Source organism: Sinocyclocheilus grahami, unplaced genomic scaffold, assembly GCF_001515645.1.
Source record: "Sinocyclocheilus grahami isolate Dianchi unplaced genomic scaffold, SAMN03320097.WGS_v1.1 scaffold84.1, whole genome shotgun sequence".
In the NCBI taxonomy this organism is placed as follows: domain Eukaryota; kingdom Metazoa; phylum Chordata; class Actinopteri; order Cypriniformes; family Cyprinidae; genus Sinocyclocheilus; species Sinocyclocheilus grahami.
The window spans coordinates 1622656-1648810 of NW_015505263.1; the positions used below are offsets into that span (position 1 = coordinate 1622656).

At 37.0% G+C, this 26155-nt stretch overlaps 1 protein-coding gene across 1 annotated transcript in view; it reads right to left on the minus strand.

The window, feature by feature from the left end:
* Positions 1 to 4267, minus strand: part of LOC107586595 (galectin-3-like) — a 6707-nt gene extending 2440 nt beyond the window's left edge. Inside the window, exons 1-4 of the mRNA XM_016274036.1 lie at positions 4111 to 4267; positions 2163 to 2173; positions 1808 to 2071; positions 1527 to 1615 (exon numbers count right to left, since the gene is read on the minus strand). Coding sequence (XP_016129522.1) covers positions 1527 to 1615; positions 1808 to 2071; positions 2163 to 2168 — 359 coding nt within the window. The 5' untranslated portion in view covers positions 2169 to 2173; positions 4111 to 4267. The remainder of the gene's footprint in view (positions 1 to 1526; positions 1616 to 1807; positions 2072 to 2162; positions 2174 to 4110) is intronic.
* Positions 4268 to 26155: the final 21888 nt, after the last annotated feature.

Here is a 26155-nt window from a genome sequence, read left to right on the forward strand (position 1 = left end):
TAAATACAACTTAACCACTGATTTCTAGTCGTGCCAAACAAAGTAGTTACGCTTTCACAACGAAACACAGCGTCACACACAGCAGGCTAGAGTGAGTAGAGGCCGGTGGGCTTGAGTGAGCAGAGGCCAGCTTGAGTGAGAGGCGGCTGGTGGACTAGAGTAAGTGGGCGGGCTTGCGGCAACCACATGTGACAACCCCGGGCTGGACTTCACTTCGTCCACGGTGAAAGCCGATCCGGCGATCCACAGCGCAAAGTTGATATATTTCCTCAGCGACCAGCACAGATGAGCTCCGGGCATGACGAAGTGATATCGTCCACTTTTGTAAGGTCAAACAAAGTAGTTTTGCTTTCACAACGAAACACACAGCGCCTTCACGACATGGCGGCGGCGGCAACAACAATACTACAGCGAGAATAAAAGTTACGCCTTCTTTCTTTGTGTGAACATTTGGGTGGCGTTGTGCAAATCTTCCCACATAGTGAGGCAGATATGTGGGGGCGTGTTAGAACGAGGCGTTTTAGGTAGGCGTGGCTGACTCTTAACTTTTATAAAGAATATCTCTTTGGATATGAGACTTTAGTCTTTGCAACTTTACAGATCTTCTTTATGCACTAAGAGCTTGTAACACTCCAAAGAGAAAGGAAAAATTGAAATCGCATCATATGACTCCTTTAATTTAACTTTATTTAATAATAGTTCTTGATCTCACTGTGAACAGTTCATCGGTGCACATTATTTACAAGCAAAATATTTGTCTTTGTAATCTTACCAAAATGTATCAACACAATTCATTATGTACTTTATCATGTATATTAAACTTATAAAAAATTGTAGACCTAAATTTAAACGATGTATTTAAACTGCATATAAAATTTCCATTCACGTGGATTACAGTTTTAACATAAACTAATTAATAAACTTAATGTGATGCATATTTGTCAGTCACACAAAAACAAGTATCATTTCTGTAATTAATAGTACTAATAATCTTTTTTTGTTTTGTTTTATTAGAACTAATAATATTATCAGTAATTAGTTTTATTAGGGCTAACAGTACTAATAATGGTACTAATGTGTTTTAAAAACACAATAACTGCGTTTATATATTTATTTATCATAACTGAACAATTGAATATTGCTTGTTCCGCAGCTAGCCATATTTTAACAGTATTCATACTTTTTAACTAAATGAGTGTAATTGTTTTTACAGAGAAAAATTTATGCTGAATAAAAGCAGTTTGAAAAAACTATTGAAATAAAATAGACAGATTGAAATAAAATAAATGCAAATAGTTAATAATAAACCAGTGCAGAAATCTTACCTATTTCATTTTTGTATGACATATATGCATCACAGGTTTATTAGTTTATGTAAAACTGTGTAATCCAAATGGATGAAATTTCATTTGCAATTCAATACATGAATCTTAAATTTAGGCCTAAATATTAATAAGTGCATGTAATGTATCGTTAATGACACATGATTGCTAAACTGTTGTTTATTGTGTTGTTGTTGTTCTTACTGTTTAGCATTAGGTTTGACCTCTCCAACGATGGTGATGAGCATCTTGTTATATGCACCACTTTGTAGCGGCAGGTCAAAGGGCACAGTCTTCAAAAAAAAAAAGTAAATGCATGGTAACAGCGCATAACTAAGAACCACTGCACTGTATTTAACACAGAACGTTCACTCAACAAAAATAAAAAAATATGGAGTTTCACCAGCCATGGGTATTTAAACTGTATTCTACAGAACAAACAATATGATGGTTGTACAAATCCAAGAAGAGTGAAAACATCTTACTAGTGCTCTTGGAGCTTGGCCAGGAGCAGCATAAGGGCCGGTTTGTGGTGCAGGTCCAGGCCACCCAGGAGCGGTAGGCTGCCCAGGCTGTCCAGGCCATGCTGGTTGGTTTGGCTGCGCAGGCCAGGTGGGGTTAGCAGGCTGACCAGGCCAGGTGGGGTTAGCAGGCTGACCAGGCCAGGTGGGGTTGGCTGGTTGGCCTGGCCATACTGGACCTCCTGCCTGCTGATTATTTTGCTGTGGGAAGTCAAGGGCATCTGAAAGCTGAAATGGAGTATAATGGAAATTATAACATGATATTTGTTGTGCTATATTGGATAAATAGAATTACTGAGGTGATAAAAACGGTACTTACATCCATAATATCTGAAATCCAGACAAGAAGACATTGTTAATTTTGCAAAAGCAATTTATTATGCACTGAGTTGGCCATGCTATACTGTTAGCATGTTTTTTTTTTATGAAAACATTATTTTATTAAATTAAAGTTCATCCAAAATTGAAAATTTGCTGAAAAGTTACTCACCCTCAGGCCATCCAAGATGTAAATCAGTTTGTCTCTTCATTTGAATGATTTAGAGAAGATTTTGCATGGCATCGCTTTCCAGTGGCTCCTCTGCAGTGAATGGGTGCCGTCAGAATGAGATTCTAAACAGCTGATATAAACATCACAGAAATCCACAACACGACTCCAGTCCATCAATTAATGTCATAAAGATATTCATCGTTAAGATGTTTTTAACATAAAATTGTTGCTTCCCAGTAAAATATGAGTCTTCTATCCATAAAATTGCTTTCTCCATTCAATGAAAAAATAATCTCGTCTGAATCAGGACAGAAATATGCACAAATCAAGCACCATTTACAAGTGAAAATAATGTGCGAGGACAACATGATGGACTTTTTCACTGGAGGAAGGGTTATTATGGATTGTGAACTGGTATTTTGGCCAGAAACAGTTTGACGTTAAAAACATCCTAATTATGGATTTATTACAAATATGCAGCTTTTCCCTTCACAAGAAGTTAACTGATGAACTGGAGTCGTGTTGTGGATTGTTATGATGTTTTTATCAGCTGTTTGGACTCTCATTCTGACGGCACCCATTCACTGCAGAGGATCCATTGGTGAGCAAGTGATGTGATGCTGAATTCCTCCAAATCTGTTCTGATGAAGAAACAAACTGTTCTACATCTTGAATGGCATGAGGTTAAGAAAATGTTCAACAAATTTTCATTTTGGAATGAACTATTTCTTTAAGCAAATTCACAATTCTGAATGCACAAGGTCAATCTTTCAACTAAAACATAGTCTCTAACATATAAACTAAGGTTAAAGGTGGCATTTGAGTGATAAAAGTAAAGCAGTTTTTGAAAACACCAATCAATTTTTGTCAATGTTTGTTTTAAAAATGATATAAATTGTATTACTTATTCCCTGGAGTATATTACATGCTCCCATGAGATGATGACTCACTCATCCATGAAACCACCCACCACACCCATTGCACTGTATGAATGGTGAGCCGTAGGGGATTATTACAATAGCAGATAATGCAGTGTTTTTAAAAACCCTGTGTGAATCGTAATAAATGCATACTCTTCTTAACAGAGAGTCATGTTAAATGAAAGAAAGTTCCCTTGAAATGGCTTAGGGTGCATCATAACTTACACGGCTAACATGTTTCAGCTTTTAAAGTAAGAATGTGGAATATCTGTACAAAAGTTGCACGCAAGCATTCATTTCTACAACCTCAGATCCCCTGCAACAAAAGTTTATTATTGTGCAATCTGCATCCGATTGCCACTTGAACACTGCAAGTTTAGACGCGTCAGTAGGCCTGTGGATTTCCCCGGGCCTGTGAACCACACAAAACTAGCAGAAGTACAGTCTTTCTTTCAAAAGTGAATATGAAGACTTATTTGAAGACCAAGAGAAACTTTCAGTCAGGTGTATAGATGTTTGACTGATAGTGTAAGAAGTACATATGTCATGTTAGCATGGTAATGTTTATGTCATACTGATTCACTTTTTACTAGTTAAAACATGAATTTAGGCCTGTGGATTTCACTGGGCCTGTGAATCACCCAAAACTAGCAAAAATCAAACTAAACAATTTTTTTATATCTGTAAAAATCTCAATATGTCTTTCATGTCAACATGACAGGACCACTTTCTGTTTGCATTGGCAAAACTCATCAGCCACACACATCGCTATGCAAACACCAATTTCAAATATATTCATCCTGAAGGTGCTTAGAAAGTTTTGAAAATGAGAAAAAAAGCAAAAAATATATATATACCTGTATTTGTGCAGTTGGTGTCACACTGGTGCTGTTCTGTAGAAGCAGTGGGTATACAGACAGGAATTCCGGGTGAAGTTCATAAATACACTCTCACCCCAGAAAACCCTCCCCAACTCTTCTGAGAAGAGACCACACCCACACGATACAAGGTTGGCCTGCTTTCCATAGGGAAATATGATCAGTCAGAGGAGAGGAGAGATTATGAATAAAGTTTTTAACAAGTATGCTGAAACGTTCTTATCTGATTGAGTGAATATTGGCTCTTCACTCTGTTCTGGAGGTTATGCACCTCTGTTCATTTGAGAGGCTTAACCTCCGGATTACACATGTGTTTTAAGGATGTGTCTGAGGAATTCAAGGAGTTTCCTTCTTTTTTTTTGTTTTTTTGGTTTGGTTGAACAAAAGAACCGATAAATGAAAAAAGCCAAGTTGCCTGGGCAACTAGGCCAGGATTGGAAGAGCTGTTCATAGTTCAAAACATATGTAGCGTTGCATAGTAACTGGCATTACAAGGCTGTTTATATACAATGGACACACCTATTGATTCAATATTGCTACTTTTTCCCCACATTTTGGAATAGTACTGAAATAACCAAAAGCTATGTATTAACACAAATTGCAGTATTGTGATCAAAAATAAAATAAAAATGTGTTAAAATATCTAACAAATATAAATATAAATAATATTTTAGCTTGTTTAAATTCACCACCCTTTGCCTATATTGCAGCTTTGATTACTCATGTCAGTCAAATTTTTGTAGTGCATCATGGGATGCTTGTTAAACAGTATTGAAGGAGTTCCCATGTATGTAGGACATGCGGAAACTGCTTTTGCTTCACTATAAGGTGGTCCACCTCATCAGATTAAAAAAAAAAAATAATAATAATAATAACAATAATAATAATAAATTCATCCAGCCATTAATTTTCCAAACCGCTCATCCTATGTCAATGGAATGCTGGAGCATAATAATAATAACAATAATAATAATAATTTTGTGGTAACACCTTACAATAAGGTCCCATTAGTTAAGACATAAACTAACATTAAAGGGGTCATATGACGTTCCTAAAAATAACATTATTTTGTGTATTTGGTGTAATGAAATGTGTTTATGCAGTTTAAGGTAAAAAAACAACAACATTATTTTCCACATACTGTACATTATTGTTTCTCCTCTATGCCCCGCCTTTCTGAAACCCTGTCAGGCCGGGGCGATGATTGAAAAACATGAAAACCCATTATAAATGTATAACATAATTATGGATTATAATGACTTATACTGTCTTTTTACGCGTTGCGTTGCATCGCGCCGCGTAAACATGAAACCATGTCTTCATTTGTGATCGGAGAAGCCCTACTCTACACTGCCCAAAGTAGTTTCGCTTTCACAACGAAACACAGCGTCACACACGGCGGCCTTGAGTGAGCAGAGGCCGGGGGCTAGAGTGAGGAATGGCCGGAGGGCTAGAGTGAGCAGAGGCCGGGGGCTAGAGTGAGGAATGGCCGGAGGGCTAGAGTGAGCAGAGGCCGGGGGCTAGAGTGAGGAATGGCCGGAGGGCTAGAGTGAGCAGAGGCCGGGGGCTAGAGTGAGGAATGGCCGGAGGGCTAGAGTGAGCAGAGGCCGGGGGCTAGAGTGAGGAATGGCCGGAGGGCTAGAGTGAGCAGAGGCGGCAGGGGGCGGGGCGTAGGGTGATCAGGTCCCGGAGGGCTAGAGTGAGCAGAGGACGGGGGCTAGAGTGAGGAACGGCGGGAGGGCTAGAGTGAGCAGAGGTGGTGGGCTTGAGAACGGCACGGCTGGCGGATTCGACGAAGGATATCAACCACATGTGACGACCCCGGGCTGGACTCCGCTTCGTCCATGGTGAAAGCCGATCTGGTGATCCACAGCGCAAAGTTGTATTTCCTCAGCAACCACCACGGATCAGCTCCAGGCATGACGAAGCAGATATTGTCCTCTTTTTGAAGGCCAAACAAAGTAGTTTCACTTTCACAATGAAACACACAGCGCCTTCACGACATGGCGGCCGCAACAATACTATAGCCAGAATAATAGTTACGCCTTCTTTCTTTGCGTGAACATTTGGGCGGCATTATGCAAATCTTCCCACATAGTGACGAAGACATGTGGGGGTGTGTTAGAATGAGCCGTTTTAGGTAGGCGTGGTTGACTCTTAACTTTTATAAAGAATATCTCTTTGGATTTGAGACTTTAGTCTTTGCAACTTTACGCACCAAGAGCTTGTAACACTCCAAAGAGAAAGGAACAATTGAAATCACATCATATGACCCCTTTAACTAACAATGAGCAATACATACGTTACAGTGTGTATTAATATTTGTTAATGTTACTTAATAGAAATACAACTGTTAATTGTTAGTTCATGTTGCTAATATTATGACAACTTTTTTAATAATGTATTGGTAAATGTTGAAATTAACATTAACTAAGATGAATAAATGCTTTGGAAGTATTTTCCATTGTTAGTTCATGTTAACTAATGTTAACAAATAGAACTTTTAAAGTGTTACTAATTTTGTAAACAAATTCAGGCAAAGGCACAATTTATATTCACCGATAAAACTAATTTTAAGAAAGATTTCGATCAAAAAGATTTGATGATCAAGAGAAATGTGTATCCAGATGTTTTACTGGTACTGTAAGTGTGTATATCACTGATTCATGTTAGCATGGTAATGTTTATGTAATGCTAATTCAGCTTCTACTTAAAGTTAAAACAATAATTCTTAATTCTTCATGAGTGAACTATGAAGGTATAATCATACACTTTACCTTATTAAGCATTAAATATTAATGGAAGGCTGTATTTGTCAGCAGCTTATTCTGTGTTCTGATTAAATAATGCATGGCAATCGGAGCCAGCCTTAAATCAATTATAAATGTTACATTTTATGCATGGAGCAACTAGAGAGGGCAAGATGATGAATATATTTCTGATATAAAGAACTGATTTTAATTTATATTAATTTATCATTTAAAATCAATTTTTAACCAAAATATATTTCATATAAATCCTACTGTCTTAAAAGGACAGTCAAATTAACATTGTATTGTACTGGTGTATTATATTTTACATTATTATATTGTACATTTAAGATGACATGACTGAGGATAAGAAACAATATGAAACCTCAGTATAGCATTTGGTTTATCCATTGTAAAAAGACTATATCCATGGAGGAAAAAGTCTTCATAGGATATAATCATCAACATTCTAGATTTCATTTAATTTCTATTCAGTGCAGTATTTGAAAGTGAGTGCACTGCATAACCACTAGATGGGGTGTTTACTCTGTAAATAAGCATCAGTGATTATATTAATGTGGATTTGTTTAAAGCCTTTGTTCAAATATGCCACAGCATTTTCCAGACAGCCTTAAACGCCTTAATTTGGCATTAATACAAATCAAACACAGGCTAATGTTCATGAACAAAGCTTGAATCACTCTTGTTTTTTTTTCTAGAATGCTTGTACAACTTACAGCAAACCACATGCTTCCCAAATTTTCTGTATATTTAATCAAGATGTTTAACAGGAAATATGATCTATCTTACATTATGCAGGGTGTACATTTTTTTACATAATGGTTCACTGACATCTAAAACAATTTTTTGGCCAAATGTTTATATTATCTGTTTTATTAACACTAGGGGTCAATCAAGGACTGTAAAGCAGCGGGTTCAGAGGTCATACGGTGATTGGTTGATAGGGGTGAGGGGTCAAATGTGTGTTGACCAATATTGACAACTGATTAAGCTTGATAAGGTAATAAGTCTAAGAACCTAATAAACACAAGAACAATTCTTGGTGTGGACGTTTATCCTTACTAAGTTGAACGTTCTGAGCAGACATATTTCAAAGAAAAAACGATGGATTTCTCAGATATTGGCCAATGTCTTTCATTAATGTCTTGCTTTATTTGTCAACTTTTGTACTATGTTCATTATATGTTGAAATCCAATATTTTGTTTAGTATTGCAGATAATTACATTGAAATCTTAGCTTATCATCATTGGGATCATCAGCACCTGCCTTTATCAGAACATTCAGGAATTTCACACTGTTTATAAAGTCTGTGTAACTGGATCCGGTAGGATCTGGCAGAGCCGTTGCGAAGAATTGCCTGTGAAAGCGATTAGTGTAGGCTAGGAACGCTTTGCTGTATATTTTTGGACAGTATCACTGCTGTTGTGAAAACAGGAGAGAATGTGAATATTTTTCACATGGAAAAGATGCAGCTCTCTATGCACTATTATTTATGAGCTAATGTTTAGGTATCTGCTTGTTTTGTAGAGCATTCCTCCAAAATACCCCCTACCAAACAGCTTTATTGGAATTTCCTATAAGCGTCTTTCTGAGCACTAGCGTAAAGAGGGCATGTTTGTTTAGGCTTGTTTGATTATCTGAACTATTTCGCCATGTCAACAAGCAGCGTCTAATTGTTTTGTGCGAGAGCTCTCTTATCTGTCCCAGCAGAATTTTTTTATTCTGGATCTCATATCTGAATTATGAGCCTCATCAGGTCTGCTCTACCCCCACCACAACTGCACAAAAACCTCCTTGTATACACGTAGCTGGCCTCGTAAATGCAATATTTGCTCTCTCTTTGTCATTCCCTGGAATTGCTCTTTGTTTTGCTGGAAGGTCATTTATTTATGTGCTCTTACAGTCAGCAAGAACAGAAAGAGCTTTCTGATCCCTGCACCTATAAACCAAATGCAATCTTGTTCCCAAAGCATTTTTTTTGATATAAATGATACTATATACCTCAAGTCAAGTGGATTACTAATTTTTGAGGTAATCAGAATGACATGTTAGTGGATAATAAAACAGGTCTATCTAGGGAACAGCTTGTGGCTCTTTTGACTTATGATATTAAGCATTGGCCAAAACACCATATCAACCACCTAGCAATGCCATGTCAACTCCCTGGTGACCGACTATAACACTCTAGCATCATGGCAGTACATTTTATACTACTGTTTATAGTTTCGGGGTTGACTGATTGATTTATTTATTCATTTATTTGAAAGAAATTAATACTTTTTTATTTAGCAGGGATGCATTAATCTGAACAAAAGTGACAGTAAAGAGATTTATCTTTTTATTTATTATTTATTTATTGTTTCTATTTAAAAAATGTTGTTCTTTTGATTTTTTATTCATCAAAAAATCCTGAAATAAAAATAAAAATCATGGTTTTCACAAAAATATTAAAGGGGTCATAGGATGCTACATGCACTTTTACAAGTTGTTTGAACTTAAATGTGTGTTGGCAGTGTGTGTACACAACCACCCTATAATGATAAAAATCCACCCAGTGTTTTTTTAAATCTGGCTAAACGTTTTCCCCTTTCTCAAATCGAGCTGATCTCAGATGCATGTCTGTGTGACGTCACAAAAACAGGCCCCTCCCACTATAGTTTGATTGACAGTAGCATTTCAGCACAGACTGGACTGGTGTCTTACCTTAGACCCGCCCTGAGTGAGCTGTCATCAGTCCGCCATTGTTTCACCACCGGAGCAGATGTAGACAAGAATGACTCCTAAACGATTGAGGTCTTCTGTTGTTGGATGTAAAAATGAACAGCAGTCGTCAATTACTCCCGACTTATGAGCCGCTGAACTCGCAGTGGATTACATTTGTTTCTGAAGGGAATGCGCCTCCGATCTACATAAATGCTTCTATGTTCGTGCGAATCATTCATGATCCAGCCTCATCTACAGAAGAAGTGAGTATAATGTTTTGTAATGAATCTTTGCAGATCGCCTTTCCTAATAATGTGCTAATTAGCAAGTTTCACGATGAATGCGGCTAAAGTAAACAGTCTCTCTGAGAGCAGCTCGGAAGAGAGGGGCGGGGTCAGCAGAGCTCATTAACATTTAAAGGAAAATGCTACAAAAACGGCTTGATCTGAAAAGAGCTGTTTTTGACACGTAAAAAAAGGTGTTTTTTATACTACCATTGAGAAGTTTTAACCAAACTATGTTACAGACTTTTAATTAAGACCCCAAAGAATCATATCAACTTGTGGAAAATGGGCATCCTATGACCCCTTTAAACGGCACAACTGTTTTCCTTAATAATTGTAAGAAATCCTACTTGAGCAGCAAATCAGCATATTAGAATAATTTCTGAAGGATCATATGACACTGAAGACTGGAGTAATGGTGGCTAAAAATTCAGCTTTGCCAACACAAGAATAAGTCACACTTTAAAATACTTCAAAATAGAAAACAGTTATTTTAAATTCCAATAATAATTTCAATACTACTGTTTTAGTGTATTTTTGTTCAAATAAATGCACCCTTCGTGACCTTAAGAGACTTCTTTCAAAGACAATGAAACATTTTTTTTTTACCAACCCCAAACTTTTGAACAAGTTGAACATTTTGTGACTTACAAAACATCATTGAGATCCAAATGCAAAAATAAAAAGCAGAAATGAAACCATAACACAAACACTGCACAAATCTTTGATTGCACTGATGTAGTTTATGAATTTAAATTAAGCTAATTTGCTCTTGATGATGTAGGAAGATTGTGATCGAGTGAATTAGAGTTGAAAGAAATTAGTTTGAAGCTTGTTTCCAAGACTGGAACGATAAAACGGGTTGGTTTATTTCTGGCTGAAAGGGCTTAACTAAACACGACATTCAATCTAATGCGTGGCTACTCTGTGTTCCTGTTGGAAGCCCGGCGTTTAATGGCAGAAGCAGACGGAACGCCTCTGCGGCACAAGGGGAACCCACATGATAAAGTCAAATGATCGTTGCAACTGAGAAACCAAACCAAAGGCGAATGCATTCTAAAGGCAGATGGTTCTCTCATCAGTGATGGCAATCAGACCTTTTTACGGGCTGGAACCCATTCTGCATTTTTCATTTGCTGACCATTCACCTAAAAACCACTATGACGCACAATTTATTTACCATTTATGCATGATCAGCAGTGTCCCAGACTCAAAGCAGCAGTCTCGGCTTTGAAGAGAAGAGTAGAAGCATATTGCTGACCAAAGCTCCATACTTTTCGATGAAAACTGGTTTGCTAATGACAGTCGCACCTTTTAAGTTAGTTGGGTGAGATACTAAACAGAACAAAAACAGCCTCAGTGCATGATTGAGAATTTGAAAAATTGACAAAAAGACATTTCTAGAATGTTACGAGGTCACAAAAGCATGTTAAGGCAAAATACTTGACAGCACACGGCAGTGACAAACTACTTTTGCTTCTGCACAAGCTCTGGGAATGTTGAAAATGTCATCAAAATCATGCGCTAGCACTTACTCCTGCATCATATGATGATAGCATTTTTGTTCACTCCTTCATAATGGCATGCTTCAGTCCTCAAGGTCTTGTGACCGGCCTTTATTCAGGAGTGCTTGAGACATTTATTGCCTTGAATCCTGCAAAACAGTTTCAAAAGAACTAAACTGGAAGTATTTGAAGAGACTTTTCATATTCTGATTACTTAGAATAGATAATACTTTTAGGAAAACGTTAATTGCATTCATTGTATTATAATCTATTCATTCTTTAAAGAAAGAGTTCACACAAATATGACAGCTCTGTCATTTTTTACTCAACCTCATGTTGTTTCAAGGCCATATTCTATCATTTGTTCCATGGAATATACTGTATAGGAAATTTGAACAATATTCGTGCAGTTTTATTTTGCATACAAGGAAAATTCTTAGCGACCACGTCTATCAAGCTCCACAATGGACAAAAACAATTAAAGCACCATCCAAGAGTTCTGAAGCCATATGATAGCTTTGTGTGAGGAACCCGAACACATACATATTTGTAAGCTACTTTCAAGGTGTTTTATCTCCATTTTGGAGCTTGACAGACATGTTCACTATGAAAAAAAAACAGGTGCCATGCAAAAAAAAATTAAAAAAAATCCAGAAAATGGATCTGAAATGTCATGAGAGTGAGAAAATAATTTAAATTTTTGGGTGAACAATTCCTTTAAAAGCCTGCATTTGATTATAATCTGTATTCATTACGATTGCATAAAAATAGTTTTCCCTCATTAACCACATACAGTAAATATCTGACACTGTAATCAACATATTTCTTGGCTGGAGACCGCAGTGACAAAGTCTCACTAATGAGCTTCACTGCTACGCATGTGAAGAGCAAATACTCATGCATCAACAGACAAAAACAAAGCTAACAAGCTGTCAAACAAAAGCAATGGAGAGACAATCAAGCCATCCAACTGTGTCTACATTCAAGGGCTGCAGCGAGGATTAAAACTGAGAGATTAAATTAATGCAAACATTTGTAACCCTAAAACCAGACAACAAAGAGCTGCTCTGTGGAGAACCCATTGCATGCCTATATATAATCATATTTTAGATGCTCGGAGAATTGGATGTACAGTTTAAAGTGAGATGAGGCTGCATTTGGCATGTTTCCACTCCATGCAGGCATCAGCAACATGGTTCACCGGAGCAAAACATAAGCTGAGTAGGTTGAATCTGACCTGCCGCTGGGTCGCATATGTAATGCAACCACATTGTCTCCACCCAAACCCCCCCTCTTTTTCTCACACATGCACATGCATGCACACCAACCTATGAGGTCACATTTTCATGTTCAAAAATAAAATTTAAATGAATGACTAATTTGCTGTTTAAAACTCGTTATGAGTATCTGCATGAATAATTCAGTTTAGACAGTTCACAAGAATGTCCGTGGTATGAAAATGATCGCCGCAAGACACTGGTGGAGTGAACAAGGCTTTATTGAATTGTGAGTGAGGACGCCGGCGCAGCTTCTGTTATTATATTGTATTATGCCAGATCCAGTTATCATAAGCGTCTTTGGACTTGTCTTTTCTACTTAATTTGACACTTGAGAAAGTTAATAAAGTGGCAATTTGCAGTTTAGGGGTAGCGATATCTTTATCTAATCTTAATTACAAGATTTGAACTAATTTAAATTTTTATTTATTTTTCGGTTTTTATTAGTTTAGATAGCATTATCTGGCAATACTGCATCGCCAGCACCTAAACTGACAGTAATCAAAAAAGCCCACGGACAGGATTCCACATTCAGTAAAGAAAATGCAAAAAAACATTTTACTATCTGTCAGTAACGTTATCAACTCTATCAAATATAGTAGCATTTAAAACTAGTATACAGAGCAGTAGAACAAGTAGGTTACAAAATAAAATCAAATATGCAAACACTAGCCATGAAGAAGACTATGCTATTTCATTCAGTATAGTAGTTAAATTTTAAGAAAATCATGCTAAAACATTCATAAGAGCACTAGACAAAGTTTTCATCTATATAACATTGGCTATTAATGAAAACTATAACATTAATATGTATTGTTGCACGAATAATAAACAAATGATAAAAATATCCATCCCTAATCTATAGTGAAGTTAACAATTGTTGATGCAATAAATATGGTATAATTTAATAATGTTCATCCCTCCAAAACATAGAAAACATCTTTCACAAACATCTACATGTCTGTCTCTTTAAAAGTGTTCAGTATCTAATATAATGAGTTGTATTTGTAGGGGTTATTATACTGTAGCACAATTCTTAAACCCACCACAGACCTCACTAATTTTCAAACCCTGGTTACAGCCATGCATGCAAATACACACAGAGAGATAGAGAGCGAGCGGTCAATCAACCTGTCCAGTGTGCAGATGTCTTTCACAGATAAACCAAGGAGGCTGACTCATGTCACTGATGCTGAATGGGACATCAGTCAGGGAACTGAGACTCTGAGATAGCCATTATCTGTCTTTAACTACAAAAACACTGGACTACATTGGCTGGCAGTGGCCATGTCTTTGTAATGCTACACTAAGGAAACACACAGGGGGTTTGAGGAGGATGAACAATTATTGCTTAAAATTTTAGACACTAAGGCCTTTTTGTAGTTTGTTTGCTTAACTTAATGTTGAACATGAGCCATATCTACAGACCTATGTATATTTATAATAGAGACAACCACCTAAAAAACCCAGTAACCAACCAGAACTACCAAGTAACACTCAGAAAACCCTAGCAATTACCTAAAAAAACCCTAGCAACCACCCATAACCCCGTAGCATCACTGTGGCAGATTTTGCAGGGGCATTTGTCATTGTTAGTCACTGATTTTGAGATATTTCTCTGCTTAACACAATTAGATATCATTCAACACCAATTTGACCTCAGTCAACATATTCCATCAAAGCTGCTTGCCAGTAATGGAATTAGCAAGGGTACATGAGTCGTATCATCCCGGGTCGGCCGCAGTGACATGGCTTCCACTCAACCCCCATTGTCTTGGGAAATGGCATTTTCGATCAAATAAAGGGTGTCCCGAAAATGAACCCTAATCCTCTAAATGAAAAGGCACCCAAATGTTCAGCCATCAGGGTTCGCATGAGCGCTCTGATCCGTTAGATTAAGACATGCGGCGCAGATCCAGCAAGCCTTGACCACATGGTGACAAAGAAGCGTCCCTGCACTGCGCTGACAGGTTCCTGCTCTCGGGATTATGTGTTTGCGTAGGTGTGTGTGTAGCGCTCGTATCAGTGTCAACGCCTTTGTCCCCTAAGGCGACACACACATGGAACATTTAGCTTGGAACGAATGATTCATGTGTAGTTTTTAATAGTGTAATGAAATCATCCCCTTTGAGGAGGAGTGCCAAGAGGTGGCAAGAAGAAAAAATATAACACACAAACACACATATGAAAAATATTTTATACCAATCAAAAACCATATACAACGTATAAATATTTCTAAAATCTCACTGGATGATTGTTTGAATGAATGAATAAAAATTGTAATTTAGGTAACTTCAATTGTAAAATATCAGATTACAATATAAAATTGCATTCAAACATGTTAAAAATCCAAAATATAAAATGGATAGTTCCAACTCAAAAATCTGACCGGATGATGGATTATATTTCAATATAAAATCATAAAAATATAACAAATATATTACTCATAAAAATATTATGTCAGATTATACGTTTATATAAAACAATAAAAAATATATAGAAATTATTTTAAATATTTAAAAACAAAAAACCTTCTAGAATGGATAGTTCTGGATGGATGATGCAACAATTAGTTAAAAATATATTATATATAAAAATAACTTATTTTAATAACATAAGATATTTTTATATTTGTATGTAAATATAATAATATAATATAATATAATATAATAAGTCTGATTATATGTTAATATAAAACCATAAAAATATAAGAAAAATAATTAAAATTGCTTTTAAATATTTTAAAAATGAAAAACTTCATAAAATGGATAGTCCCAACTCTAAAATGTGACTGGATGATACATCATCCCCCCGGTTTCACAGACCAGGCTTAAACCTAGTCCTAGACTAAAATGTAAGTCTGAGCTGTTTCAACTGAAAGAAACTTGCAATGACTGATCTTAAAATATATCAGTGCCTTTGTTTTGTCTCAAGATGCACAGTGCACACCAGTAATGTTTTTTCCTAAGCAGGTTTATAAAAATTACTTAAAAGTCCTAATTGAACTATGGCCTAATCCTGACTTAGTCTAAGCCCTGTCTGTGAAACCGAGCCAAAATGTTAATATAAGATCATAAAATAATTAGTTAAAAATATATTATATATATTATATCCCATTTCTACCAGTGATCCTTTCCTTCCCGCGGTAATCATCATTGTTGTATGTTGCCAAGTTGAGGGGACAAATGGGTGGAAATTTGTATGTCGATTGTGTGAGAAGGATGCGTTTCATACAAGATCTGGCAACTGGGCAACCTTGGAATTTGTTGATGTGATTTGTCATATAATTAGGTTTGGGCCATACAAATTACAGAAGTTTTAACAGAAGCGAATGTAGCAAACATATAAAATACGCCCAGTGGGATTTTTTTATAGAAAGATTAAAAATACAGGAGAAATACGGGATAATATTTAAATGGGATGATAGCGGGATAGAATGGTAAAATACGGGAGAATCCCGGGAAAAACGGGAGGGTTGACAGGTATGTATGTTAATATAAAACCATAAAAATATCAGAATTTTTCAAAATACTTTTAAATATTTCATAAAATGGATAGTTCCAACTCTAAAATGTAACTCTGACTCAGTCATTTTGAAATATCCGATAATGGCAACTGTCACAGCTTCTTATTGCTTTAAAGGTGGGGTAAGCGATTTTTCAAAAACGCTTTAGAAAACTGATTCGGGCCGACTAGCAAAACAAACTTGTAGCCAATCAGCAGTAAGGGGCGTGTCTACTCATGATGTGGAGGAGAGAGCGTTCAGTGCACAGGACGGATATTAGCGAGCTGAGCGACAGAAAGATAGAGATGGCGGATAAAAAACAAAAGAGGAAAACGTCTGCCAAACAAAAGAAGGCTTAAGGCAGTAAGGCAAGAACTAGGACCCGTGTAAATATCGGATCAGCTTTACAGCGCTGGAGAGAACTCGAGGCGCGGAAGGCCTGCGATCGGTTGCTTTGTTTCTTCTCGATAGGTGAGAAACATCGTGTCTGCGCCACAACAGCTAAAGTCTGTCTAGTACACTGGACGCGACAAAGCAACCGTTGAAAATCATTTGAAATTTGTGTCAATACGTCATAAATAGAACGCAGCAGCAGTTTTCTGTCAGGGATTTGTCGTGTCGTGCCGCGCCGCATCCAGTGTAGACCATAGATATGTATATACGTATATCTATATGGTGTAGACAGCATCACTGATTATAATGAGTTCCATAGTATTTTGTCACGCCGCGCCACTCGCGTCTGGTGTAGACACGGTGTAACATTGGTTTTGCTTTGTTTCACAGAACTAATCGTTGCCTGGGTTGCGTACATATGTGTGGGGCGGAGCTATCAAAATAGGGGCGAGACCCTTTTGGGGTAGGGGCGTGTTTGTTTTGGTGATTTCAAATGTCAACATTGGCTACCAGAAATCGCTTACCTCACCTTTAATATACTCTATATGTCAGTGTTTATCTGTGTGTATTATTATACCACTGTAAACCGAGTAAGGAAATGTATGTTCCTTTAAGTACAGACTCTCTTGCAAGGTCACTGCTCCTTTAAGAAGACACTGAATGTATGTGCCAGACACCCTGTCAGCTTTCAGAAGGGACAGATTACTGCACATTCATCCAGTGACACTTCACTGCAGGCCTGTAATTTATCAGTGGAAATACAGAACCTAAAATACACACTTTACAGCCTTTTTGTGAATGCTGTCAGAAAGCGCTACGGCATCACCATAGCAACTCCCTCCACAACAGAGTGCCGACAGACAGAGAGAGAAGAAATTGGAAATATGAAGGGCATCTCTGCGCAGATTATGATTTCACAAGGCATGCTCACTGAATTGTGAAAAGCACAACACATCAGCGATGGCCTTGCGGTCCCCAAGGTCAGCAAGAGTGCGTAGGTTTATTCCGCACTGAGAGCACAATGACTCAGTAACACCTTGCGTCTGCAGGGAGCACTCACACATTTAATTACACACTGAAGATTTGCTTCATGGCTTTGCATCATGGAATTTTGAACAAGCAACTTGGTGAATACTAAGTTATATGGTACAACAACCACTAATTGAACACTTGAGAGAGGGCAGTAATTGGTTCTGGAAGATTGTGCATTGCAACATATGACTTAAGACTAACGATGGTATAAAAACATATTTTTTAGTATTTCCTTATGATGAAATTATGGTAAGATGTCATGGGTCTTGACTAATTGGCTATATATATATATATATATATATATATATATATATATATATATATATATATATATGCCTATACTTTGTATGTTAAATATAATACAAAAAATCATATTTCATTACTTGACTATTTTCAGTCAGTGAACTCTATGATGTGAAACATCCAACAGCTCACTGAAGAAATTACATTTATCACAGGCGGTATTTGCATTAGAAGGTTTAACTTACATTAAAACTTCAAATCCATGTGGTGCCTAGGTAAGCTACTATTTGGGGATTATATCAAGTTGCCTTCCTCTATTGAGTAAACTAACAGGGCTTTAGGCATCTTAGATGCATGTAGTAGTTGTGGGCAGACTACCCAGCATTCTTCTATTTAGTCCAATCTGAGATAACTGTAAAATGACAGAGGCATGCTGGGAGTTAGATTACCCCCTTAACCTTATCAGATTCTTAGCGTCTTTGGCTCAGGTGGATCTGAAAGCCATTAGCCAAATTAAAAAGCCCTTTGTTTTGAATGCAAGAGCAGTTATATCTACAGATTTTACTGGCTGATAGCAAACTCCATAAGCTCACTAAGTGGTAAATTCCCATATGGAAAGATCATGGGAAGATCCACTAAACTATGTACCAGTGTTTTTTGCACCACAGCAAATTAAATGATATTTTACCTGGGTTGTGAATCTGAATTTGCAGTCTGTATGGAATGTGGTGCAATAAAAAGTCAGTGTACCGTGAAATAATGGCAAGAAACGTCTTTCTATCGAGTCCTTGCGGCTACACGCATTTACAACAAAAACCCTGACTCTTTTCAGTGAATCAAAAACATACCGCGCGACCAGTTTGGCAGTTTTTTAAGCAGATCAAAAAGTTACAGTATGGCCAGTGTAGTCCGATTCACAAATAATTTACCCTTATGAGCTTTTGGTAAATCAAAACATACAGTGTGACCAGGCTAATTCCTAAACTAATGACTCATGTGAATCGGTTCACATATGTGAATCAGAAACACCGCGTGTTACCGTTGTAGTCTGATTCCAGAACCAATTATTCTAATGAGCCGGTTCTGTTAATGAATCATTTACAAAGACGAGCTAAATCAGTCTGACGAATCCTTCACATAATTGAACCGAACAGAACGGCCACTGACTAAACATATACCATTTGCTTATTGAACCAAAAATTATCATTATTTTAAGTGATGTTCTTATCAAAATCAGTAAAGTTTTTGTGTCAGGATCATTGCTATAATGGACTGATTGTCTTTATGATAACATGTTGTTAAAGATACACACATTTTTGTGTGGGTTTTTGTGCACTTATAAATTAAACAAGAGTCTTTGCTGTAAATTGTTACATTCAACAGCATTACTGCAGATTTTTGATCAATGGAGATTGTTTGAAGAATCTGAACTCAGCATAAAACACAAACCACTGGTGTTGATGACAGTTCTATGGGCCGGTCTGACTCTTTTTTGCATAGCCTATAGCACAAGATTGAAGTAGATCACTAAAAAGACCACTCACTGAACAATTAAAACAATTTACTATTGCTATAAGACTATAAGTTATGAACTGTTCTCCTTATGGTCGGTGTTTGATGACAGCTCTGACTTCATAGTTGAGATTAACAGAGACTTTGCCCCTGACTTCAGCACCATAAAGTACTGTGAATTCTGCAGTTAACCATGAAAACTATACCAGCTGGGGACACAGAGTGACTGGCTGGCCGGTCGATGTTCTTGCGATCGATCATGAGAGAACATTATGAAAACACACAGCTGTCAGGGTCGGAAGCTGGGGGAAAGTTGTCTGCCTCTAACTCCTTTCATTTCACACTGCTTTCATTTCCTGTCTGGGAGAACAGTGCTGAGTATCTTTTCAGCGTGCTCAGCTGAAATCTATAATATTTTATCAGTATTAATGAGTTTGCGCAGTTAGTGAGTAGGAAAACCTCTTTCATGAAGCACAGTGGCTATCTGTTAAATGACTTTCCATATACGATTATGCGGTATGGTTAATATAAATGGGTGCGGTTTGTGAGTGGTGACATCACCACTAAACACGGACGATGGAACAGAGACCGCCGGCCTATAAAGAGGTTTATGGAGTGAATAAATATGGTGTGGGCCCTGTAATATTTTCAGACAATCAATCAAAGTGAACTAAGAAGCAAGGCTCCCTTATTTTCATTTCCTACATGGAGCATCACAAGAGTTCACAAGACATATGCATATGGTTTTATTTACACTGATGTGAGGTTCTTCATAAAGGAACCAGGATTAAAGGTTCACACATCAAAAAAGGCAGTTAAAGTTTGCTGATGCAAGGTACTAATAGAAACAAACATGCATTTTCTTTGTCTGGTATATATGGGAATGAGGAACCATCATCAAGATGCAATTAAAGATTAAAAGACAATGAGTCTGAGTTTTATTGCCATTTTTGTCAATGTAGCTTCCAGTGCACACATCCATGTTTGCATATTATCCTTAATAAATAATTTATACGATGTGTTGACTGTGTTCCAAATCACATTGAAAAAAGCATAATAAAGGTGTCTAAATTATATATTTTGTTGTGATTGTACAACAATTGGGCCTGCGCAATCAAGATGCTGTTTATAATGTGTATTTCCATGACCAAACTCCCATCACCAGCCAAGTACATACTTTTATTGTGTATTCTGAGTATGCAAACTGGGACTCTTTGCATATCTTCATCCTGTAGACTGACTGAAGCAATCCTCAACTTTCCATCTAGCTGTTTTTGTATAAAAACTGCACTGCAGTTGGTGATGAATCATCTGGGATCCAGCATAGGCCCAAAACACATTCTCAGACAATCTTACTCAGACTTACTCAAACAGCGAGTCTCATTCCCCTAAAAGGCAAAAGGCCTCTTATATAAGGAGCTGAAAAGATGTTGATAAGTGTATTTCTAAAAAGGAACAGTCACCCTTTATTCAGGACAGCGTCATCACCGAGCCATCCAGTGCAATTAACATCCATGTGTGAATGACCTCAAATTAGAACAAATAGGTTACACGACAATGGATTTAGGGTAACTACTTTAATTAGTGGCGATTTACGAAATGAAAAGGATTTAGTTTTCATAGTACTTGTTATTCACCCAAACATAAAGTTGCACATGTGATTCATTAACTTTACAGATGTTTACCCAAAGATTTGCCAAGATCTGTTTTTGTTTACCAGACAAAAAGGCAATGGCCCCTCTCATCTTTGTCCCTTTCAAACCGCCCTGAAATATCAACAGGTTTTATTCCCAATGTTAACAATGCTTTAAAAGTCTCAGACAGGCTTGATAAGAGCACTCAGAGTGGGGTCTGCATCTATCAATCAGTTGTAGACTCATGCAATACACAAACCCTAAGAGGCTAATAAATGTCTAGCAGTAGCTTGTTTCTTTACAAAATCACTTTTGTGCAAGAATAATAGGTAAATATTGAATTAAATTCCAATGCTAACCCACTCCTGAATCAAGTCCAGACTGAATTCATCCTCCACTGGAGTAATTAGATTTAATAGTGACCATCTGGTTGTCATCCCCTCAAATTCGCATTAAGCGAGACCCACTGGTTAAAAGTCAAGTGATTGACATGCACATTGAATTTGCCTCTCTTTCACGCTGACAATAGCTTGTAGCCAGACACAATATCTCATTTGTCCAAAGTTAGCATTTCCAGCCAACGTCTTGTTTGTGAATGGAAGAGGGGCACAAACTCTTGCTGTTTCACTTTTCTTCTGCAGACTCGCCAGGGTCTGCAATGACAAAGTGGATGCCACTTGTCAAGCACATCCACTGTTTGTTCACAAAACAACAGCGCTGCTTATTATGGCTTTGACAGTGGGAAGCAAGAGCTCCAAACAAAAGCTCAAATAAATTTGGGGGACAGATAAAAGATTCTAAGGCCATAGGGGGTACATTTTGACTATTAAAAAAACCCAAAATGTTTAGCGAGGCTGTTTAGCAACAGAGCAAACAAGCATGTTTTTTTTCATCTAATGCAGTTTTGTAATAGCCTAAAATATATGAGCCATTAAAATCGGCACATACCCAGTACCCTCAAATCAACTTCCAGTATGAATAAATAACAATTCCTCTGTTTGAATCCCAGACCGCCAGCCCATTTATAATTTCACGCCGTCTCCAGTCATCGTGCGAAGAGGAAAGCTGCTTGTTTTGACAGATTGGGTTGCTTTGATGCATACTTCAGTTGTGGGGGATTTTTGCAGCTGCATTGCATGTTAAAGTAAACAGTCGAGTTGATAAGATCTTCATAGATGAATTTGCAAGCAGGGTCTCTCAAGCAGCTGGAAAGTATAAGGGCAGAAAGGAATGCAATAGCATGACTTTTGCTGCCGTGCCACTTTGTGTGGCAAAATATGGACAGCGGGAGGGATATTAGAAAACGAAAATGTGGAGGAATAGTATTGGCAAAGGAAAATCATAATAACAACCATAGGATTCGTAATCATAATGCTGTGTCATGACCATTATGACTGTTATTTGGTAGTAATTTAGAAGTTATTTAGAAGTAATTGAGCTGTTTTCCTACAGCAAAACACATCTTGATGTCTGACTGTTCTGTAATGTTCTCTATTTTGTTAAAATATGTATTCATCTCATAAGAAATAAAATTCATAAATGCAATCTTTATAACCCCAATTGTTCTCCCAGACAAAAATAGCAGTAGACCTAAAATGTTTTTAAAAAATTGGATAGACTGTTTCTTTATAGCTTCTCAATGTTTCTTCTTGAGAAAGAAACCCCTGTAATCTCACGTTTCAGAGTGTCAGAGCTCAACAATGTCTCAAACTGCCAATATATCAAAGTCTGCAATCCAACTATTTCAATATACGTAATTTCTCATAACATAATTTCACAATTACAATATCACAACCATTGTGTCATTTGTGTCTATTTTTATTTCTCCAGCATAATTCTATGAGAAACAGCTGAGAAAGTTGTTAGAAGTCCAATTTTTCCCTTCTGTCTGGTTTTCCTCCATGATGTCAGGTTTGATATGATCAAATCGCCGTCTGAACACAGAGGCTATGGTCTGGGGAGAATGTATGACCGGTATCGTTTTCCCATTGAGCTCGGCATAGACATCGGGACACACAGAGGAATGAAAATAGACTGAACGGGGGTCTAGAGGGTCCGCTGGTTCCAGCTCATTTGGCCACATATAGTAGTCCTGTACCTCTCTGCTTCTATATGGCTTCAAGGTTAACAAGCTGTCTGGAGCTGTTCTGTCTGCTGTCCGCCGTACCTGAAGCTTCACACAAAGCGGCTCTCTGGGAGATAGAAACTAGATAAGAGTTACAGTACTATGACCAAAAGTAGCCTTTCATAGATTTAAAATGTGTTTGGCACTTCACATAGAAATATGAGTAACCTAAAATGTTTGATACCGCAAAGTGTGAGATGTTTTACAAAACTCAGCTGTGACATTCCACAAATTCCTATTACTTTTAAAAACAATTCGAAGCACAAATCCCTTGTTTTTTTGCAGTAAGAAATAGTTCTCACTACAAAAAAAAAACAGGTGATTTAGAGTAAACTTGATTGTCATTGGTTTGTGTCAGTTGAGTTATGGCTAAAATTGTGCCTGTTATGATCTTGGATGAAATATGTTATCAAATCAATCAAAACTTAATCAATAAACACGTTTTCCTCAGTTACACTGTTTTTTGTTTTGTTTTTTTCTTGTGTGTGAATTTATGTTGTGATATTTATAATTTTTCTTGCCATAATATGTACTACATATGATTAAAAATATTAATAAGACTTCATATGTGTATATATATTCTGAAAGGTAAGCACTTTTTTCTACTAAACATTTACTGAAAAACAATTGTACCCTGTTTGTGGAAAATGCCAATGTTATTTGAGAGTACTGGGTCTTGACTATACATTTGGCAGCTTTTTGTCTCTTTGAAATCAAAAGAGCCTCAAGAACGTTTGTGAGATATGATATTAATCATGGTTGAAGGACATTTAATATCTCTGTCCAATCCACTTCTTGTTGTGACAGATGGCACAGTTGTCATGACGATGGAGCAAAAGAAAGAAACCGATGCTCAAATATTGTGCCAGAGACGCTGATGTGATATTTCAGTTATGTTTGACTCAATGTTTGTGGTTTGCTTGATCAAAGTGAGACGGTTGTTTTATGTGAAAATAATTAAAGAATTTGGTTATTACATAACTGCCAAAATAAAAAGAGAAAGTGAGTTGGGGAAAAAAGAGAAATAGGACATTCCCTTAGGACATGAAAATGTGGTAGGACAAAAGGAGAGGTGAGACAACATTGATAGGGGCATTAAACGGCTGAAGAACAGATGCATGCAGTTATGTCAACACATTCATCACTGATTAATATCATTGCCATAACAAGAGCAAGCGGTCCTGACCACCAGACAGTTCAAAGCATTAATGCACTCTACTTGACGTCAACAGTAATTTATATGCTTTGTTTTAAATAAAACTATTCTTTAAGAATGTGAGAAATCTTGAGCAAATTATATATGTAATATCTGTTTTGCATTTTGCATGCAAGAGCCTGTTACCACATCATTTCCCCATTACAAAAGAAACAGGCTCTTCAAGCTGTCACGTTGCTCCTGTAGTTGTAGTAATTTGTGTCGAAAATAAAAATCAAACTAAAATAAAAATCTAGTCCCAAACTAACTATCTACTGAGTGACCACCAATAGTACATTTTTTACATTTTACTTTTATTACTTTTATTCTATTTTTATTCTTTAAAAAATAGGAAGAAAAAACTTTCTAAAACTTCTATTGTTCTTTATAGATTTTTTTCCTGTTTGAGGGATGTTGGAGACAATTAATAATTTTAATGACTAATTATTTATTATTTAATAATATCTGTTTTGCTTATTATTTACTTTATTTACTTTTTATTCTATTTTTAATTTTTACTCTTTATTTTTATATTAAAGCAAGGAGATTGACCGTTGAAAAAAAAAAAATATATATATATATATATATATATTTCAGTCCATAAAGAGTCCTTAAGAGTACACATTTCATTTTATTTTATTTTATTAAAGAAATTAATTTTTTTAATTTATATATCAAAATTGTATCTCCCTACATAAAAAAATAAACAGAAATCATACAAATAAGCAAAATAACTAAATAGATAAATAGATAGAAAGGAAACAATGAATAAATACAATTAAAATTATTTCACACATTACATATAATGTGACGAGAAGAGGGCATGTAAGAAAATGGATCCCAATACCAGAATTTCTATCTTCTTTGACCTGAATACATGTGATGAAAGCATTGAGAGCATGTCAAGCCCGCACATGAACTTTACGATAGCAATCAGATGTGGACTGAGATACGTGTCAGTGCAATAAGGGACTTTAAAATGAAAAAGAGCAGGAATGTGTGTGGAAGGATCCCTTTAAAAGCCTGGTGACGTGACCACCAAAATCCCTTGACCCACAAAAATATCAGCAGATCGTAGTGACCTTGCTCATGTTTAATCTATACTCCTAATGTGAATGACACTTTTGAAGTAATCAGGTAATAAAATAAGGGCTTTCCTTGTCTGGGTCAAGTTGTGGGATAACCAGACCTGATTCTGTGTGACCTGATATCAAGACCCTTATCAGAGCTCTGTATCATGAGAGAGCTCAAGCCTGCTATCATAAGCTCTGTTTGAAATCACAAACAAACTGCAGGAGGAGGCCAAAGACAACACAGAGAGGCAAGATGAAACAAGGAATCTCCTAGAGATAAAAAAACAACTGCAGGCAGTCCAATGTCCTCCAGGGGTCAGGGCCAAAGTTCAAAACTCTATGTGTATGTTAGGATTCAGGAAAGAGAAATCACTGTGGAAGCCATTAATCACACGTGCAATGGATCCAGAGAAAATACCTTTAAAAAATCAAAAGAAAAAAAAGTGAAAGTGAAAAAGTGACGTGACATGTGGCCAAGTATGATGACCCATACTAGGAATTAGTGCTCTGCATTTACCCATCCAAAGTGCACACACACAGCAGTGAACACACACACTGTGAACACACACCCAGAGCAGTGGGCAGCCATTTATGCTGCGGCGCCTGGGGAGCAGTTGGGGGTTCGGTGCCTTGCTCAAGGGCACCTCAGTCGTGGTATTGAAGGTGGGAGAGAGCGCAGTACATTCATTCACTCCCCCCACAATCCCTGCCGGTACGAGACTCGAACCCGCAACCTTTGTTACGAGTCCGACTCTCTAACCATTAGGCCAC